Genomic DNA, 19825 nt, shown 5'->3' with positions numbered 1-19825 from the left:
CCCGCATCAGGCTCCTGCTCAGCAGGAAATCTGCTTCTCCCTCTCCCACTCCCCCTGCTTGTGTTCCCTCTCTCGCTCTCTCTGTCAAATAAATTAAAAATCTTAAAAAAAAAAAAAAAGTTGCGTGCTCTTCTGCCCGAGCCCATGGGGAGACCTCTGACACCAGTCTTGACTTTATTTTACTGTGTAGTTTGGCATTGTCTGAGAGGATCTGTTTTTCTGTTTCTTGCTCTCTCAGGAGAATATAAATTTCACGAGGGACCCCGTGCTCGCCTTTGTAATTTCAGGATTTCAAAGTGTGCCTGGTACATAATCATGGTGTAATGAGAATGAGTTAAATTAGTGAGTGAAGGAAGTAATCGGAAAGGACACAAAGAAATGTGTAGAAGGGTTTTCATTACAACATTGTTTGGATATGATACTGCTTGAAATTATAAATTGTCTCCATATTTACCGATAGGAGTTCTGTGGAGTTACCTCGGGGTGTGCTCTTAGACTAGAACAGATCTTCCCAACAGGCTAAGTCCCCTGTTCCCAGACCGTGCTGTGCTCCCGCAGCAGGCTGTTGGCTCAGTGAGAGATTGTAAGTTTTCAAGAGAAGTACAAGGTGAGCTACAGTCCGCCGTCCTGGGAACTGGGAGTTTCTGATAGTCTCCTTTCGACATTAGGTGGCGCCAAACCCCTTTCGGTGACGTCATTATCGCGGGGAAGCTGGGTCTTTAGCCGTTCCCAAACTCAGGCCAAAAAAATCAGGGTGGTGCTGTCCTCTGGGATTCCAAGATCTGCCAGGTTGTACCCGGCCCGACAGGTGTCAGAGTGTCATTGTGGTTATTTGGGAAATAAAAGCAATATTTCTTTAACATTGAAATCTCTATTTACAGGTGTTTTTGTAGATGGCTACAAAGTGGTAGGGGACATAGGTATTTGTTAAGTCGTCTGGGCCTGGACCCTGGAAGTGCTGGGAAAGTTGCTGACGCACTTGAGCCCCCAAGGGCGCTGTGAACCAAAGTTCAGGGATCTGAGAAGGAAGTTACCAGGATGCAGAGTGAGGCCGTGTTCTTGGAAGAGTGAGAACGTGTCTGCATTTTATAAACCCCATGGCTGACTGTTCACAAAACAGAGGCCGCCTCTGGTGGGGGCACAGGGTAGGGGGGCTTTAATTTCTCCCTGTGGTGTTCGCAGCTGGGACAGTGCTCCTGTGTCTGAGGGAAGAGTAGATCGCTCCGCTGGGCGTAGGAGGGTTGGTAAGGGGCCTCTTGTGGAACAGGCGGTGTTTAAGAGTCGTGCGTTCTAGAAGTCATGGGGAAGGTGTATGTCAAGTCCTGAGGGCTCTTGGAATTCACTGCGAGACAGAGCTGTGGCCTCTGCCGTTATGTGGTTTGGATGTTGCGGAGTCCTGAGGTGGAGGCAGCCCTGGAGGGTCCTGTGCTCAGGCTCTCTGCAGAGCTGCTAGGAAGTCAGCAGAGCAGGGAGCCAGCCACGCTGGAAGAAGTTGGCTCCTGTTCGTTACAGCAATTGTCTACTGTGAATAGCACCAGATTATTTATTTATGCCCCAGTTTATTCCAAGAAGAATTTAGAACATACTATACCCTTCTAGATGTGCCCTATGTTGGTGGACCAGAAGCTTATTCTTGTCTTCAAGTTATTTATAATCCCGGGGTGCGGGTGCCTGGGGGTCTCAGTCGCTTAAGCGACTGCCTTCGGCTCAGGTCATGTTCCTAGGGTTGTGGGATTAAGTCCCTCATTGGGCTTCTTGTTCAGAAGGGAGCCTGCTTCAACCTCTGCCTGCTGCTCCCCCTGCCTGCACCATCTCTCTCTCTCTCTCTTTCTCAAACAGATAAATAAATCTTTAAAAAAGGGGGGGGGGAGGACTGGGTGGCTCAGTGGTTTAAAGCCTCTGCCTTCGGCTCAGGTCATGATCCCAGGGTCCTGGGATCGAGCCACGTATCGGGCTCTCTGCTCAGCAGGGAGCCTGCTTCCCCCTCTCTCTCTCTGCCTGCCTCTCTGTCTGTCAAATAAATAAATAAAATCTTAAAAAAATAAAAAGGGATTAAGGGTGGGATTTCCTGCACACTGTACAAGTGTTTACCGGCGCAGTGCTAGGTGCTGACAGAAAGCAAAGGAAACCTGATCCTTGCCCTCGAGGGTTGCAGTCCAGTGGGAGAGTCAGATGAGTAAATAGGAACAGATGTTGGGGCCCTGAGCCCTGCTGGCATGTGGGGTGGGACGGACTCCATCCCAGGACCTGGTTGTGCCCTGCACCAGAGGCAGACCCTTATCTGAGCCACGCCGGGTGCCCTTAAGATTTTATTCTTCAGTAATCTCTATGTCCACCGTGGGGCTTGGACTCAGGACTCCAAAGTCAAGTCACATGCTCCACCCCTGAGCCAGCCAGGTGCCCCTTAAGAGAAAGAATATTTGCTGGGGATCTGCGACAGACATCTGTCCTGCGGCCTTGGGCAGCTCCTGGGAGCAGCCACCCCTCAGAACGCTAAATAACCCTTGTCAGACGACACCGGGCGCCTGACCCCTCTCACATAGGTAGCGAGAAGAAGGGTTGGGGGCTAACGTGGTTTGTATATAATCCGAAGTGACAGTTTGTTACCTTGTGGTAGGGAGAGAGTCCAGAACCTTCCAAGACAGCTCCTGGCCCCATCTTGATGCTTGGAAGCAGAAGAATCCTTAGCAGGTGGGTGGCTTGGTGGGCACAGCAGTCCGTCTTTTCTCCAGGCTCTCTGAAGGCACTTCCAGCAGCCGGGGGCCCTGGCAGTTGAGATCAGTGTAACAGACAGTCACCAGGAGCCGTGAGACCCAGGAGGACTGGGAGATGCTGGTACTCTCCAGGGAGGCAGCGGTGGGGGGTTAGAGAAGTGCAGAGGCGCTCATTTCTGTCCTGCTGTCCTGCCGAGCTCTCGGATGTCATGCCGAGCGCAGGAGGGTGTGAAGACTGGATTTCCTTGTAGAAGGCGCCCCAGCTGTGGGGGTGGGTGGAGAGAGGCAGGCTGGCCGCCTTTGATGCCAACCCACAGGAAGGCCCAGCCTGAGGCAGTGGCTGGAGGCTCTGAGGCTGGTGGGAGGTGCAGACAGCCGGGCCAGGTGCTGGGGCAAGATCAGATCAGGGCGGGTGTTTTCCTGAGCGCCTGCCTTGTCCTGGGCTTAAGCAGGTCCAAGACATTACTTGGTCCCGCGTGACAGAGCCGGGAGGCGGACCAGAGGCCTCCAGCTCCAGCCCACGCCCGGGTAACCAGTCTGTCTGTTAGAGCCTGGGAGAGCGAGGAGGGAGTGCAAGTGCCGGAGAGGGAGAAGCAGAGCCCCTGCTGAGGAGGGAGCCCAGTCGCGGGGCTCCATCCCAGGACCTGCAGATGATGACCTGAGCTGAAGGCAGACGCTCAACTGACTGAGTCCCCCAGGCGCCCCTTGATTCAGTAAATAGTTTGATATATGAATCTGGAGTTTAGGAGAAAGGGGAGGCGGAGATCCGGGCGTTACCGGGGTAGAGGGAGCGCTGGGGATGGCAGGCCCGCTGCCTCGAGGGTGTGGATGAGCTGAAACCTGGGGGCAGAGCGGAGTTTGAGGGACAGTGGGAAGCAGAGGAGCCGGGGAAGGAGATGAAGGTGGAAGGGCGGCAGGGGCTCCCATGCAGGCGGTCCCTGTGTCTTAGGCAAATGAGCTCTGAGTGGGACGGTGTGCGGGGCAGGGGGCCGCTCCTCAGTCTGTTGGGCCTGCTTTCAGGGCTGCGGCGGTGGCGGTGGCGGGGGCATGGATCACTACTGTGGGCCAGCAGGGGCTCCCTTCCCTTTGCCGCCCCCCACCAATCAACCCCCACCCCCATGATGCCGTGGAAACAATGCACAGCGATCCTGGCTCTGCCGCTTTCTAGCTGCCTGTCCTTCAACCTCTGGTGTCGTCATCTGTGAATGCGGACAGTGATGCGTGTTTTACCAGTTAGCTGTGCAGACCAGACGAGTCCCCTAGTGCTGCGCTGGTCCCCAGAAGGCGAGTCCCAGGGAGGCAAGCATGGTGTCGGCGCCGCAGCTCGGAGTAGCAGGACGGTTGTGTATTGGGCGGACAGGGTTGGGTTTGAGTCCTGGCCCCCGGAGGTGGAGGCATTGGACAAGTCAGTTGATGCAGCCTCAGCCTCCTCCTGTGTGAGCGACAGGACCTCATTCCCAGAAGGTGAGCCGATCAGCGTAGAGAAACAAGCTGCGCAGAGGGCGGTTGGCCCGGCACGAGGGGGATATGCAGGTCGAAGCTTTTCTTAAGTTTAAGTTTGTATCTTTGGAAGTTTAGTAGGTCAGACCCAGCTAATGTCAAAGTCCTTGGCTTTCAGTGTGCGAGAACTAAGGCTTCCTCAGCCTACCTCTTGGCCAGACCTGCTTCTGAGCCCCTCTGTCACCTGCTCCAGTCCCAGCCTCCCTCTCCCAAGGGGTCCCTCAAGTCAGATGCCCCGGGGCACCCTTCTGCTCCAGCACCTGCCTCCCCCATCTCATCCCAGGATCTCCAGCTGAGCAAGGATGGGGTCGGGCTGCTGGGGCCTCGGGAAGGAGGTGATGAGGACAGGGGCGAGCAGTGGCGGGCTTCAGGAGCTGAAGCTAAGGGCCAGTCGTGTCTTGGCAGGCTGCAGCACTGTCCCCTGCCAGGGACCGGATTCAGGGCTTGATTTCAGCTTTGGGGAAGAAGAAGCAAGGCATTGATTTTTTTTTTTTTTTTTAAACTCCTCCTTGAAACAACTTACTTCTTTTGGGGGGTAAATCCTATGGATGTCAGTGATCTGGCATTGAACCAGAGGGGTGTGTGGGGTTTGAGGCAGGGAGATTGGCAGCTTATATGGAGGCCAGGGTTGGCTGCACACAAGTCCTTAGCACCCTCGCCCACCCGGACAGAGACCAGGACCCCCGATACTCGGCGCTGGAACCCCCAGAGGAGCGGACCCACTCATGCACCCTCCTTCTTTGAGGCCTTTGTATGCGAAGGCTGGAAACCAGGAATCCTATTTAGTTGTCACTGTTTTTTGTTGGTTTTTTTTTTTTTTCTGTAGAAACGAATGTCTGTGACAGAGGGCGGTATCAAATACCCCGAGACCACAGAGGGAGGCCGCCCCAAGCTTGGGGGGCTGATGGACCCGAGGCAGGGGGTGATCGAGCGGACCGGCCGCTGCCAGACCTGTGCGGGTGAGTGCTGGGGGCTGGCGGGGGGTCCCCATGGGACGGCGGGAAGCTTGGGTCCTTGACCACCAGGCCCAGGGGCGGGGACCCCTGGGGACCTCTGAGGTGCCAGCCAGGATGAGGGTCTGAGGTGTGTGTCCCCGCAGGAAACATGACGGAGTGTCCTGGCCACTTTGGCCACATCGAGCTGGCCAAGCCCGTATTCCACGTGGGCTTCCTGGTGAAGACGATGAAAGTGTTGCGCTGCGTCTGCTTCTTCTGCTCCAAGCTGCTCGTGGACTCCGTGAGTGGAGTTGGGCCCTGGCCTGGAGGAGGGGTAGCTCCGTGAGGGGACCGAGGCGCAGCCCGGCTGACCCTCCTCTGCTCTGTCCCCAGAACAACCCAAAGATCAAGGACATCTTGGCCAAGTCCAAGGGGCAGCCCAAGAAGCGGCTGACGCACGTGTATGACCTGTGCAAGGGCAAGAACATCTGCGAGGGTGGTGAGGAGATGGACAACAAGTTCGGGGTGGAGCAGCCGGAGGGCGACGAGGATCTGACCAAAGAGAAGGTAGCGGCCGGCGAGATCACCAGGGTGGGGGGCAGGCTGGCGGAGGGCCGGTGAGGTCTCGGCGCTCACGGCCCCTCTGTCCCTGACAGGGCCATGGTGGCTGCGGGCGGTACCAGCCCCGGATCCGGCGCTCGGGCCTGGAGCTATACGCGGAGTGGAAGCACGTCAATGAGGACTCCCAGGAGAAGAAGATCCTGCTGAGTCCTGAGCGAGTGCATGAGATCTTCAAGCGCATCTCAGATGAGGAGTGCTTCGTGCTGGGCATGGAGCCCCGCTATGCGCGGCCCGAGTGGATGATCGTCACCGTGCTGCCTGTGCCCCCGCTGTCCGTGCGGCCCGCCGTGGTGATGCAGGGTTCTGCCCGCAACCAGGTCAGTGGCTCCCGGACTGCGCCTCTCTGTGGGGTGGCCGGCCCCAGTGGCGGGAGACCCTGGGTTGGGGGCAGGCACGGGCAAGAGCCCTGGGGTGGAGTGCGGGGGCCCAGGTGACGGAGCCACCTGACGGCCCTGTGCGTTGGCATGAGGCCCATGGTGTGGCTGGAGGTCATGGCGGTGCTTCCGTGTGCGGGTCGGTGACTGTGCAGACCTCTGGCCACAGGACGACCTGACGCACAAGCTGGCGGACATCGTGAAGATCAACAACCAGCTGCGGCGCAACGAGCAGAACGGCGCGGCAGCGCACGTCATCGCTGAGGACGTGAAGCTCCTGCAGTTCCACGTGGCCACCATGGTGGACAACGAGCTGCCTGGCCTGCCCCGCGTGAGTCCCTGCACCGCCCACCCTGCAACCGAGTGGGAGGCGGCATGAGGGTGTCCGGGCTGACCGCGCGGTGCGCCCACCCCATCTCCTCACAGGCCATGCAGAAGTCGGGGCGCCCCCTCAAGTCCTTGAAGCAGCGGCTGAAGGGCAAGGAAGGCCGGGTCCGAGGGAACCTCATGGGCAAGCGCGTGGACTTCTCAGCGCGCACCGTCATCACCCCCGACCCCAACCTCTCCATCGACCAGGTGGGCGTGCCTCGCTCCATCGCTGCCAACATGACCTTCGCAGAGATTGTCACGCCCTTCAACATCGACAGGTGGGCTTGGCCTCCAGCTGGGATGGGGCAGAGGGGCGTGGCCAGGGGGACACATGTGGGGAGCTGGGAGCCCGGAGCAGAGAGCGCTTTCACTGGGGTGCGGGCGGCAACAGGGCTTCGGAGAGCTCTGTGCTCAGCGCACCTCTGCTCTCTGTAGACTCCAGGAGCTGGTACGCAGGGGGAACAGCCAGTACCCGGGGGCCAAGTACATTATTCGGGACAATGGCGACCGTATCGACCTGCGTTTCCACCCGAAGCCCAGTGACCTTCACTTGCAGACCGGCTACAAGGCACGTGGCAGAGCGGGGGCCTCTGAGGCTGTCCTGTTCCTTAGGGTTCAGGCCTGGGGTGTCTCTAAAAGACCCCTGCTGTCCTCAGCAATCTGCGGTGGCTAGGGCGGGGAGTGCGCTGGCCCGAGTGTGGTGCCCTGGGTGTATATGGCCGGGCCAGGGAGGCGCGGAGCAGAAGGCTCCAAGTGCAGAGTGTCTGGGTATCCGCCACCACCACCCCCGCCCCGGCACCAGAGATCCTTGAGGCTGGGCAGTGTTGTCCTTTGTTCAGTGGCGTCCGGCCCAGAGGGCTCGTCACTGTGTGTTCCACATGAAATTGCGCCCTTCCATCTTCTCTTTCCAGCTGCAGAGCATTTCTGGCCCACGGCCTCTTGCTTGTCGCAAGCCCCCTCCTCTGAGCCTCCGCTTGCCTCCCTAGGTGGAGCGGCACATGTGCGATGGAGACATCGTCATCTTCAACCGCCAGCCGACTTTGCACAAAATGTCCATGATGGGGCATCGGGTCCGCATCCTCCCCTGGTCTACTTTCCGCTTAAATCTGAGGTCCGTCCCCTGGCCGTGGGCGGCGGGTGGGGCCGAGCGGCTGCCTGACATTTCCCTGCGGCAGTTCCGAGCCTGCTTCTCTCGGTCACTGCAGTGTGACGACTCCTTACAACGCTGACTTTGACGGGGACGAGATGAACTTGCACCTGCCCCAGTCCCTGGAGACGCGGGCGGAGATCCAGGAGCTGGCCATGGTGCCACGCATGATCGTCACCCCCCAGAGCAATCGGCCGGTCATGGGCATCGTGCAGGACACGCTCACGGCCGTGCGCAAATTCACCAAGAGAGACGTCTTTCTGGAACGGGTGCGTGCTCCTGTGGAAGGGGCCCGGCTCGGACGGGCGCTGTGACCGGGGTGGTGAGGGGACATTAGGGAGAAAGAGCTGGGACGTGTGCGTTGACCTGCCCCACACCAACCTCTGTGCCCGGCGGGGGAGGGGAGGCAGTTAGGACGGTCAGGGGCCAGAAACGGTTTATGGCTTTAATGCCCAATTCAGCTTTTTATTTTGGTTTTTTTCCCATTTAATTTTTTTCTTAAATATTTTATTTATTTATTTGACAGACACAGATCACAAGTAGGCAGAGAGGCGGGCAGAGAGAGAGGAGGAAGCAGGCTCCCTGCTGAGCTGAGAGCCCGATGCGGGACTCGATCCCAGGACCCTGAGATCATGACCTGAGCTGAAGGCAGCGGCTTTAACCCACTGAGCCACCCAGGCGCCCCCCATTTAATTTTTTAAGATGTGTAATTTCAGGTACTGTTAGAAAGCAAAGGGGAAGGGAAACACATGATCTAATTATAGTTTTGTTTTTTATTTTTATTTTTTTAAGATTTTATTTATTTATTTGATAGATAGAGATCACAAGTAGGCAGAGAGGCAGGCAGAGAGAGAGGAGGAAGCAGGCTCCCCGCTGAGTGGAGAGCCCGATGCAGGGCTCGATCCCACGACCCTGAGATCATGACCTGAGCCAAAGGCAGCGGCTTAATCCACTGAGCCACCCAGGCGCCCTATTTCTTTCTTTTTTGTTTGATTTTTTCTCTCTCTCTTTAAGATTTTATTTATTTATTTAACAGAGATCACAAGTAGGCAGAGAAGCAGACAGAGTCAGAGAGGGAAGCAGGCTCCCTGCTCAGCAGGGAGCCTGGTGTTGGGCTCAATCTCAGGACCCTGAGATCGTGACCTGAGCCAAAGGCAGAGGCTTCACCCACTGAGCCCCCCAGGCATCCCGGTTGTTTCATAATTATTAGAAGTAGTTTATTTTTATTGTTCAAGAGAAGAGGGACGCAGAGTCTCATGGTCATAATTAATATGTCATGAAAAGTTTGGGAAACCCTCTCCCTGGCGTCTGCCTCCCCAGTCCGCTCTCACCCGTGGGTTCACTACCTTCCCCAGCGCGGCCCCGGGGCTGAAAGCTACCGTTGCTTGTCCTGGTGCAGGGGGAGGTGATGAACCTGCTGATGTTTCTGTCCACGTGGGACGGGAAGGTGCCGCAGCCAGCCATACTGAAGCCACGGCCCTTGTGGACGGGCAAACAGATCTTCTCCCTCATCATCCCTGGCCACATCAACTGTATCCGCACCCACAGTACCCATCCAGACGACGAGGACAGCGGTCCTTACAAGCACATCTCTCCCGGGGACACCAAGGTAGGATCCGGCCTCCGCCTGGGTGGGGGCAGGATTTGGACAGGGGCACCACCGCGGGGGGTCTCAAGTGGGGTGCTTTGTGCGCAGGTGGTGGTGGAGAACGGGGAGCTGATCATGGGCATCCTGTGTAAGAAGTCTCTGGGCACGTCGGCCGGCTCTCTGGTGCACATCTCTTACCTGGAGATGGGCCATGACGTCACTCGCCTTTTCTACTCCAACATTCAGACCGTCATCAACAACTGGCTGCTGATCGAGGGTGAGCGAAGAGCTCCAGTGAGCCCGCTCCTGGAGTCCGAGTCCCTCTTCTTCCCGTTCTTCTGTCCTTCGCTTTCCTGCTTGGATTTGGGGTCCCGCCGCCAAGGGTCTTGGCTGTGATTCCATTCCAGGTTTTGGGGGCGAGTGTAAGGAGGGTATTGGTGATGCCGCTCCATATTCCTAGGTCACACCATTGGCATTGGGGACTCCATTGCCGACTCCAAGACCTACCAGGACATCCAAAACACTATTAAGAAGGCCAAGCAAGATGTGATAGAGGTAAGTAGGAAGGCCGGCCGAGACCCAGTGACAGTCACTCCGACACGTGAAGGGGACGTCGGCGACAGCCGGGTAGGTATGCGGGGAGGGGGAGCAGAGCGGACGCCGAGCCCTGCCACCTCCCTCGCACCCAGGTCATCGAGAAAGCTCATAACAACGAGCTGGAGCCCACCCCGGGGAACACCCTGCGGCAGACCTTCGAGAACCAGGTGAACCGCATTCTCAATGACGCCCGAGACAAGACCGGCTCCTCTGCCCAGAAGTCCCTGTCTGAGTACAACAACTTCAAGTCTATGGTCGTGTCTGGGGCCAAAGGTTCCAAGATCAATATCTCCCAGGTGGGGAGCCTTGGCCTTCCCAATGCGGGCCGCGGGGGAGGTGTGATGGGTCGGCGTGCTAGGAACGTGGGCTCTTCAAGCAGAGGGAGTCAGGGGCATCCCCCGTCTTTCCCCAGGTCATTGCCGTCGTCGGACAGCAGAACGTGGAAGGGAAACGGATCCCGTTTGGGTTCAAGCACAGGACCTTGCCTCACTTCATCAAGGACGACTACGGGCCCGAGAGCCGCGGCTTCGTGGAGAACTCTTACCTGGCAGGCCTTACGCCCACCGAGTTCTTCTTCCATGCCATGGGGGGTCGCGAGGGGCTCATCGACACGGCCGTCAAGACTGCTGAGACTGGTGAGGCCTTCTGGCCCGGCTACTGCCAGGGGACCCCCGGAGTGGGTGTGGGGGAGTTCCTGGGCTGGGGATTTTGTCTCTCAAGGAAAGAGTAGCAGATGGAAGTCAGGAGCCAGGAAGGCGGCCCGTGGGACACGCACAGCCCCCCTGCAGCACTCCCTGGTGCAGGGACAGGGCCCAAGGTCTCTCACGACTTATCCCCTGGGGGCTGGTTCCTGGGGGCCCCCTCTAGGCCCTGCCTCCAGCAGGTGGTGGGCGCAGCGTTCATGGAGGGGCTGGGGGTGCCGGGGGGATGCTGTCTCTCGTGAGGGTCAGTGGGTGGAGGCGTTGGCACCCTCTGCACACGCGCCCATATCCCTCCCCCCGCGCAGGGTACATCCAGCGGCGGCTCATCAAGTCCATGGAGTCGGTGATGGTGAAGTATGACGCCACCGTGCGCAACTCCATCAACCAGGTGGTGCAGCTGCGCTACGGTGAGGACGGCCTGGCTGGCGAGAGCGTCGAGTTCCAGAACCTGGCCACCCTGAAGCCGTCGCACAAGGCTTTCGAGAAGAAGTGAGGAGGCTGTGGTGGGCGGGTCCTGGCCGTTGGGCTCTCAGCTGGCCTCCTAGGACACCCCTCCCTTCACGCAGAGATGCTGCTGGCCCAGCATGTGCCTTGCGGCCACCTGCCCTCTTAGGACCCTTTGTCCCTCCTGGTGATGGCAAGTACATGGTGGGGGCTGACCTGTGCCCAGTGGCATCCTAGTGCCCAATGGTGTCCTAGCAAGCTCAGGTGGCCTGGGGCCTAGACCTTGGATTTCTCTGCCCCGGACACTTTGCTGTGGATCCCCGTTCTGCAGGACGTGCAGCTCAGAGCCTCTCAGTGCTCCTTGCAGGGATTGGGCCTGGGCTCGCCTGCTCCTGACCCCTCCTGCTGCCCGCAGATTCCGCTTTGATTACACGAATGAGAGGGCGCTGCGGCGCACCCTGCAGGAGGACCTGGTGAAGGACGTGCTGAGCAACGCCCACATCCAGAACGAGCTGGAGCGGGAGTTCGAGCGCATGCGGGAGGACCGGGAGGTGCTCAGGGTCATCTTCCCCACCGGCGACAGCAAGGTGCGCGAGACGGGTAGGCTGGGCCGGGGCGCTGCTGGCCTTGTGTGGCTGTGCCCTGCTCGTGACACCCCCTGCCGCCCCTCTTCAGGTGGTGCTGCCCTGTAACCTGCTGCGCATGATCTGGAACGCTCAGAAAATCTTCCACATAAACCCCCGTCTGCCATCCGACCTGCACCCCATCAAGGTCGTAGAGGGTGAGTAGCGGCCTGGGGACCCCTGGGCCAGGCTGCAGGACCAGAGTGAGCCGGGCTGCGGTCTACCCTCTTTTGACCTCCGTTGGCCCCCAGGAGTCAAGGAGTTGAGCAAGAAGCTGGTGATCGTGAACGGGGACGACCCCCTGAGCCGGCAAGCACAGGAGAACGCCACGCTCCTCTTCAACATCCACCTGCGCTCCACGCTCTGCTCCCGCCGCATGGCCGAGGAGTTCCGGCTCAGTGGGGAGGCCTTCGACTGGCTGCTCGGGGAGATTGAGTCCAAGTTCAACCAAGCCATTGTAAGTGGTGGTCTCAGCCCAGCCTCGCTTTCCTCTCCTCTGACCTGTGCACTCAGCTGGGCTCTGAGCGCAGCCTGCCTTTGCCCACCAGCACCTGGGGGTGGCTCTTGGTCACTGAGGGTCTGTGCTTTGCCAAGTCCCACTTGGGGGGCTTTGTGCCCCTTCCCTGGCGGGCTGTTTCCATGACGCAGACACAGACACTGGCCCTTGGATAGATGGGTGACGACTCCAGGATGGACAGTCCTACCGGAAAGAAGCCATGTGGCTGGGATGGGAAATGGGAGGGTCGTTCTTTCTTTTCTGAAAGTGCCTGGTGTGTGCAGAATTCCGGTGTAGGTGGAGGTAAGGGACTGGGGGAGTGAGCAGGAAAGAGATTCAGACATATTGGGAGAGACCATCGCTGTCTCTAAGGGAGGTTTTTACAGGGCAGTGGGAAGATAGAAATGTCTTACAGGCTTGGCTCTGAATACATGCACGGTAATCCGGTTTTATAAATGAAATAATTAAAACGCATCAGGAAACACTATAGAACGTGATTGAAAGAAGGAAGGCTTAAGTGAGCAGAAGGACATCGGATGTTTGAGGATTACAAGATTTGTGCTGCTAAATGGCCATAATCCCCAAAGTGATCTACAGACCCAGCACTGTCTCTGTCAGAGCCCAGCTGCCTTTTTTGCAGAGATGTATAAGCTGATCCTAAAATTTATAGGGAATTGCAGAGGATTCAGAGTAGCCAGACAGTTTGGGAAAACAACAAGATTGGAGGACTCCCACTTTCCCGATTTCATATATCCCCATAGAGCTGCACATCTCAGAAACGCTCGGTGCTCACATGAGGATGTAGAGACAGATGCACGGAACTCGAGTTGACGGCTTGCAAGTTAAACTGTCACGTTTACAGTTGTTTTTTTTGTTTTGTTTTGTATTTTTTAAGATTTTATTTATTTATTTATTTATTTATTTTAAGGATTTTATTTATTTATTTGACAGAGATCACAAGTAGGCAGAGAGGCAGGCAGAGAGAGAAAGAGAGAGAGGGAAGCAGGCTTCCTGCGGAGCAGAGAGCCCGATGTGGGGCTCGATCCCAGGACCCTGAGATCATGACCTGAGCTGAAGGCAGCAGCCCAAACCACTGAGCCACCCAGGCGCCCCAAGATTTTATTTATTTATTTGACAGATAAAGACAGCAAGAGAGGGAACACAAGCAGGGGGAGTGGGAGAGGGAGAAGCAGGCTTCCCACTGAGCAGGGAGCCCAATGTGAGGCTTGATCCCAGAACCCTGGCATCATGACCTGAGCTGAAAGCAAACGCTCAACAACTGAGCCACCCAGGGGCCCCTACAGTTGTTACATTTTTGCCGAGGGTGCCAAGTCTTTGCACAGGAGAAAATAAGTCTTTTCAACAAATGATATTGGGGACCTCACTGGGTTCTTCAGTCCATTAATCCAATTCTTGGTTTCAGCTCAGGTCATGGTCTCAGGGGCTATGAGATCAAGCCCCATGTTGGGCTCTACACTCAGCTCGGGGGATGGGTGGGCTCTGCTTGGGATTCTCTTGCCTTGCCCTCCCCCATGCATGCTCCATTTCTTTCTCAAATAAATAAACTTTAAAAAGTAGTAGTGCTGGGACAGCTAGGCATACATGGGCAAAATGCTGAAGTTGGATCCTTACCTCGCGCTGTGTAGAAAAATTGCTTCAAAATACGTTGAAGATCTACGTGTAAGAGCTCAAGCTATAAAAAGTTCTAGAAGAAAACGTGGAGTAAATTTTCATGATCTTCGATTAGACAGCGGAGTCTTTGGTTGGACACCGAAAGCATCTGGCTAAAGAGCACCAAACAAGACAGATTGGGCTTTGGCCACATGAAAATCCTGTGCTTCAGAGAACACCAGCAAGAGAGTGAGAAGATGATCCAGAACAGCAGGGTAAGCTTTGCCATCATCCTGCATGAAGAATACACAAAGGATTGCTGTGAGTCAGCAGCAACAAAGAGAGCTTAAGCCTTGGATAGACACCTTCCCACAAAGAAGGTGGGAAGTAAATGCATGCGAAGAATTGGTCAGCGTCATGAGCCTCCTAGGAAACGCAGCTGCAGCCCAGTGAGCCGCCACATCGTGCCCCTCAAATTAGGACGGAAGGAGGCTCTGGGTGAAGCCATGGAGCCGTGAGAGTTTTCCTGGGCCGCTGCTGCGGGCGGTGCGGCCACTGCGGGGCCGCTGCTGCGGGCGGTGCGGCCAGTGCGGGGCCGCTGGGGGTCACGGGCCGCTGATCCTCTGAAGAGTGGACACGGGTACCGTTTGAACCAGCAGATCCACTCCTAGGAATGTACCCAAGACTGGACAGCATGTGCACAAAAACGCAGCACACAGACGATCGTGGTTCGCTCATAACAGCCACGCTGTGGAAACAGCCAGAACATCTGTCCGTGGACGGGTAAGCAGGACTGCCAGCACCGTACAGAGGAGCGTCCTGTGGTCGGAGCAGCGAGGTGCGGAGCCGGAAGACAGCGATGAGCCTCCAGTTGCCGTGTGCGCGGAGGCCATGTGCACTAGGACTCTCGTGGGAAGGTGGCTGATGGCAGTTAGAGCTGATGGCGTGTGGTCGTGACCTCAGTGAACAGAAACTTTGGGGAGCCCCCCACTTGGAGCACTGATGTGACCTGGTGTGCAGCCCGTGACTTGAGCACACTCTAGAAGTTAGGGTCTCAGGTGGCCCAGGGCCACCCCCCAGGTGTGTGGCGCGGAAGGTGAGGAGGAAGGGGCATGCGAATCCGACTCGCTGTGTCAGGTTCCTGTCCTGTCCCAGCACCCATGTCACTGTGCTGACTGCAGCTTGTCGTCCCTCGCCGGAAGGAAGGTGCTCACTTTCTGTGATGCCGGCTTTTCTTCTTCCATAGGCCCATCCTGGGGAGATGGTGGGTGCCCTGGCCGCACAGTCCCTTGGAGAACCTGCCACCCAGATGACCTTGAACACCTTTCACTACGCTGGTGTGTCTGCCAAGAACGTGACCCTGGGTGTGCCCCGTCTCAAGGAGCTCATCAACATCTCCAAGAAGCCGAAGACGCCTTCGCTCACTGTCTTCCTGCTGGGCCAGTCTGCTCGAGACGCTGAGAGGGCCAAGGTAGGGACTGGGTAGCTCGGCTTCTGGCGGGAGCAGGAGGGGGAGTGCTCTTGCTCTTGAACGCCTTCTCTCTGCAGGGAGGGCTTGCAGAAGCCTTCAGAGCCCCCTACATGTCTTATGTCCCCAATCCCTCTTGTTCCCAGGACATTCTGTGCCGTCTGGAGCATACGACACTGAGGAAGGTGACCGCCAACACAGCCATCTACTACGACCCCAACCCCCAGAGCACGGTGGTGGCAGAGGATCAGGAATGGGTGAATGTCTACTACGAGATGCCTGACTTTGACGTGGCCCGCATCTCCCCCTGGCTTTTGCGGGTGGAGCTGGACCGGAAGCACATGACCGACCGGAAGCTGACCATGGAGCAGATTGCCGAGAAGATCAATGCGGGTAAGACTACTCGGGCTCCGCATCTGTCCCGGCACCGCCTGCTGGTCCCCAGTGAGCCCCCCACTCTCCGCCTTCCATGGGCCTGCTCCGTGTTACCCTTTCTTCTAGAGGGTTCTGGGAGGGGCAGGGGAAGGTGGGAGAGCGCCATCGGGGAGAGTCCCCCGGCCACCGTCCTTCTCACGGTCCCTCCTCTGCACCAGGTTTCGGCGACGACTTGAACTGCATCTTTAATGACGACAACGCGGAGAAGCTGGTGTTGCGCATCCGGATCATGAATAGCGACGAGAACAAGATGCAAGAGGTGAGGAGACCGGGGGGGGAGGGGCACGGACGGTGCCGGGCGGCCTCTCTGGCGACCAGAGGCATGAAAGCGGCGTGGAGGCTGGCTGGGATTTCCAAAACTTATAGCAGCAAAATCATTTGAAAGTTGAGGTAGCAGCTGTGTGGCCCTGACAGGTGGCGTTGAAGCAGGGGCCTGTCCCCCTGCGAGGCTCCCGCGTGAGGGCGGAGAGCAGGGCTAGCGCATCTTGCGGAAGGCAGGTGATAGCAGGTGCCGCGGGCCCTGAGAGTGCGCCGGAGCGGTGTCTTCAGTCCTGGGCACGAACACACGCTGAACTGTGGGAGAGTAGATCCAGAGATCCGACAGGAGAGGCTGGCTGCCCACGGGAGCCCTTTGCTGCCCAGGTGGTGGTCACCGCGAGCTGGGAGGGGCCGCAGGCGCCCTCGGGACCGTTGGAGTGTGCGAGCTTCTGAAAGCCTGTCGGGAAGGCGGGTTGTGGGAGCATCAGGGGGACCACGGAGGGCAGAGTCGGGCCTGACGTGGCTCTCAGGCCTCCCCAGGGCGGCTGTGGTCTGGGGTGAGGGTGGGGAGAGAGGAGGAGGGTGGAGGGTTCCAGGCCCTGGGCCTCGCTCTCGCTGCAGGAGGAGGAAGTGGTAGACAAGATGGATGACGACGTTTTCCTGCGCTGCATCGAGTCCAACATGCTGACTGACATGACCCTGCAGGGCATCGAGCAAATCAGCAAGGTCAGCGCACCCCTCCCCGCCAGCGCCCCCCCCCCCCACCGCCCCCTCTCTGCTGCCCCTTCACCCCGCCGCTCACACTTTCCCCTGCAGGTGTACATGCACCTGCCGCAGACAGACAATAAGAAGAAGATCATCATCACAGAGGACGGGGAGTTCAAGGCCCTGCAGGAGTGGATCCTGGAGACGGACGGCGTGAGCCTGATGCGGGTGCTGAGCGAGAAGGACGTGGACCCCGTGCGCACCACGTCCAACGACATCGTGGAGATCTTCACGGTGAGCCCCCAACGTGCCACTGCCCCGCTCTCTTCCTGGGATCCTGCGTGTCCAACAGGAAGTAGCCTCCGCCTGCTCTCTGGGCGTTCACTTGCTCACGTTTGTCCAAATCTGAGCCCAGGGTTGAGTGTGGACAGCTGCGACCCGTGATTGTCCCTCTGCGGGTCCGGGTGGCAGGAGGAGCTGGAGGAGAGCAGAGCTCCTCGGTCTTGTCCCATCACTCTGACCCCCACTGCCGGCCAGGTGCTGGGCATTGAAGCCGTGCGGAAGGCTCTGGAGCGGGAGCTGTACCACGTCATCTCCTTTGACGGTTCCTACGTCAATTACCGCCACTTGGCTCTGCTGTGTGACACCATGACCTGTCGAGGCCACCTGATGGCCATCACCCGACATGGGGTCAACCGCCAGGATACCGGGCCTCTCATGAAATGCTCCTTTGAGGAAACGGTAACGATGGAGCAGGGGGTAGATGGAGAGGGGGCGGGGAGCACTGTAGGAAGACGGGGTGCACCAGAGTGACCTGGGCAGCAGCCCCTCGGAGCACGGGGTGTGGAGCTGTCTCACGGGCCCCCCGTCGGCTGGTCGTGCAGGTGGATGTGCTGATGGAGGCCGCCGCACATGGAGAAAGCGACCCCATGAAGGGGGTGTCGGAGAACATCATGCTGGGCCAGCTCGCCCCAGCTGGCACCGGATGCTTCGACCTCCTGCTCGATGCCGAGAAGTGCAAGTACGGCATGGAGATCCCCACCAACATCCCCGGCTTGGGGGCCGCCGGACGTGAGTAGCTGGACCCCCGCTGCCCAGACCTGGCGGGGGGGCAGGGGTGGGAGTGGGAATGCTGGTCTCTGGGCGTGGTGCTCAGGAGTTCCCCTGCTTCTCCACAGCCACTGGCATGTTCTTCGGCTCAGCGCCCAGCCCCATGGGAGGGATTTCTCCAGCCATGACGCCCTGGAACCAGGGTGCAACTCCGGCCTATGGAGCCTGGTCCCCCAGTGTCGGTGAGTGACCCAGCCGCAAAGAAGGGCCCCTGTCCGGGTCGTCAGGCGGGTAGGCTGTGGGGGTGAGGTGGTGCCTTACCAGGGAGCTCTGGGCACACTGCTGAGCTCCAACTCTGGTTTGAACTCCTGTTGTGCTTGGCAGGGAGTGGAATGACCCCGGGGGCAGCCGGCTTCTCCCCCAGCGCCGCCTCCGACGCCAGCGGCTTCAGCCCTGGCTACTCGCCTGCCTGGTCTCCCACGCCGGGCTCCCCAGGCTCGCCCGGCCCCTCCAGCCCGTACATCCCCTCGCCAGGTGAGCTGTCCCTGTCGGTTGGGGCCAAGTTCCTTCCTCCCCAATCCTTCCTTCGGGGTAACTTTCCATCGCTGAACTCTTGGCTTTTCCCCCCACAGGTGGTGCTATGTCTCCCAGCTACTCCCCGACATCACCCGCCTATGAGCCTCGCTCCCCTGGAGGCTATACACCTCAGAGTCCCTCTTACTCCCCTACCTCACCTTCCTACTCCCCCACCTCTCCATCCTACTCTCCAACCAGTCCCAACTACAGCCCCACGTCACCTAGCTACTCTCCGACCTCGCCCAGCTACTCCCCGACTTCGCCCAGCTACTCCCCGACTTCTCCTAGCTACTCCCCAACCTCTCCCAGCTATTCTCCAACTTCCCCAAGCTACTCTCCCACTTCTCCAAGCTACTCTCCGACCTCTCCTAGCTACTCCCCAACCTCTCCCAGCTACTCCCCCACCTCTCCCAGCTATTCCCCCACCTCTCCTAGCTACTCGCCAACGTCCCCAAGCTACTCTCCCACGTCCCCAAGCTACTCTCCCACATCCCCAAGCTACTCGCCAACATCCCCAAGCTACTCACCAACCAGCCCTAACTATTCTCCAACCAGTCCCAATTACACCCCGACGTCTCCTAGCTACAGTCCGACGTCACCAAGCTACTCCCCGACTAGTCCCAATTACACGCCCACGAGCCCTAACTACAGCCCAACCTCTCCAAGTTACTCTCCAACTTCACCCAGCTACTCCCCAACCTCGCCAAGCTATTCCCCGTCAAGCCCACGATACACACCACAGTCTCCGACCTATACCCCGAGCTCCCCCAGCTACAGCCCCAGCTCCCCCAGCTACAGCCCAACCTCGCCGAAGTACACCCCCACCAGCCCCTCGTACAGCCCCAGCTCCCCAGAGTACACCCCGACCTCTCCCAAGTACTCACCTACCAGCCCGAAGTATTCGCCCACCTCCCCCAAGTACTCACCCACTAGCCCTACCTACTCGCCCACCACCCCAAAGTACTCCCCAACATCTCCTACTTACTCGCCGACCTCTCCGGTCTATACCCCGACCTCCCCCAAGTACTCGCCCACCAGCCCTACCTACTCGCCCACCTCCCCCAAGTACTCACCCACCAGCCCCACCTACTCACCTACCTCCCCCAAAGGCTCTACCTACTCACCCACTTCCCCAGGCTACTCGCCCACCAGCCCCACCTACAGCCTCACCAGTCCGGCCATCAGCCCGGACGACAGCGATGAGGAAAACTGAGGGTGCGCGGGGCGCAGGGCAGCTCGAGCGGTGCCCTCGTGGGGCGCAGGCCCCTGGCCTGCTTCCCTTGTACATAGCGCCTGTGACAAAGTTCTTCGTTGATGTTCTGGTCCCGTTTCCGCTGGGGCTTCTTGTCTTGTTCTCCAACTGTGCTGACTCAGAACCCACTCCTGGCTCTGGTGGTCTCCTTCCTGCCCCACCCACCCCAGGCCTGTCACCACATCGAGGCTCCCTCCTTGCCTGTGGCTTGATTGGGGGGAGAGGGGATGTTAACTTCTTAGGGGTAGTTCCTGCTGTGGGTCGTTCTAGCTGATCCTCGGGAAGAACAAAGCTAAAGCTGCCTTTTGTCTGTTATTTTATTTTTTGAAGTTTAAATAAAGTTTACTAATTTTGGCCAAAA

General features: G+C 58.3%; 1 protein-coding gene across 1 annotated transcript in view; it reads left to right on the top strand.

Moving 5' to 3' along the window:
• The window catches only part of POLR2A (RNA polymerase II subunit A), a 22636-nt gene extending 2811 nt beyond the window's left edge, over positions 1–19825 (top strand). Inside the window, exons 2-29 of the mRNA XM_059148883.1 lie at positions 5041–5173; positions 5314–5450; positions 5543–5716; positions 5806–6087; positions 6314–6475; positions 6571–6791; positions 6949–7081; positions 7500–7624; positions 7719–7929; positions 9060–9269; positions 9357–9525; positions 9709–9803; positions 9938–10141; positions 10258–10480; positions 10852–11035; positions 11406–11577; positions 11666–11771; positions 11865–12070; positions 14967–15191; positions 15335–15581; positions 15782–15882; positions 16503–16607; positions 16698–16880; positions 17124–17327; positions 17471–17657; positions 17765–17878; positions 18021–18170; positions 18269–19825. Coding sequence (XP_059004866.1) covers positions 5041–5173; positions 5314–5450; positions 5543–5716; positions 5806–6087; positions 6314–6475; positions 6571–6791; positions 6949–7081; positions 7500–7624; positions 7719–7929; positions 9060–9269; positions 9357–9525; positions 9709–9803; positions 9938–10141; positions 10258–10480; positions 10852–11035; positions 11406–11577; positions 11666–11771; positions 11865–12070; positions 14967–15191; positions 15335–15581; positions 15782–15882; positions 16503–16607; positions 16698–16880; positions 17124–17327; positions 17471–17657; positions 17765–17878; positions 18021–18170; positions 18269–19425 — 5820 coding nt within the window. The 3' untranslated portion in view covers positions 19426–19825. The remainder of the gene's footprint in view (positions 1–5040; positions 5174–5313; positions 5451–5542; positions 5717–5805; positions 6088–6313; positions 6476–6570; positions 6792–6948; positions 7082–7499; positions 7625–7718; positions 7930–9059; positions 9270–9356; positions 9526–9708; positions 9804–9937; positions 10142–10257; positions 10481–10851; positions 11036–11405; positions 11578–11665; positions 11772–11864; positions 12071–14966; positions 15192–15334; positions 15582–15781; positions 15883–16502; positions 16608–16697; positions 16881–17123; positions 17328–17470; positions 17658–17764; positions 17879–18020; positions 18171–18268) is intronic.

Source organism: Mustela lutreola, chromosome 15 (genome assembly GCF_030435805.1).
Source record: "Mustela lutreola isolate mMusLut2 chromosome 15, mMusLut2.pri, whole genome shotgun sequence".
Taxonomy (NCBI): domain Eukaryota; kingdom Metazoa; phylum Chordata; class Mammalia; order Carnivora; family Mustelidae; genus Mustela; species Mustela lutreola.
This window is presented reverse-complemented; position numbering and strand designations above follow the sequence as displayed.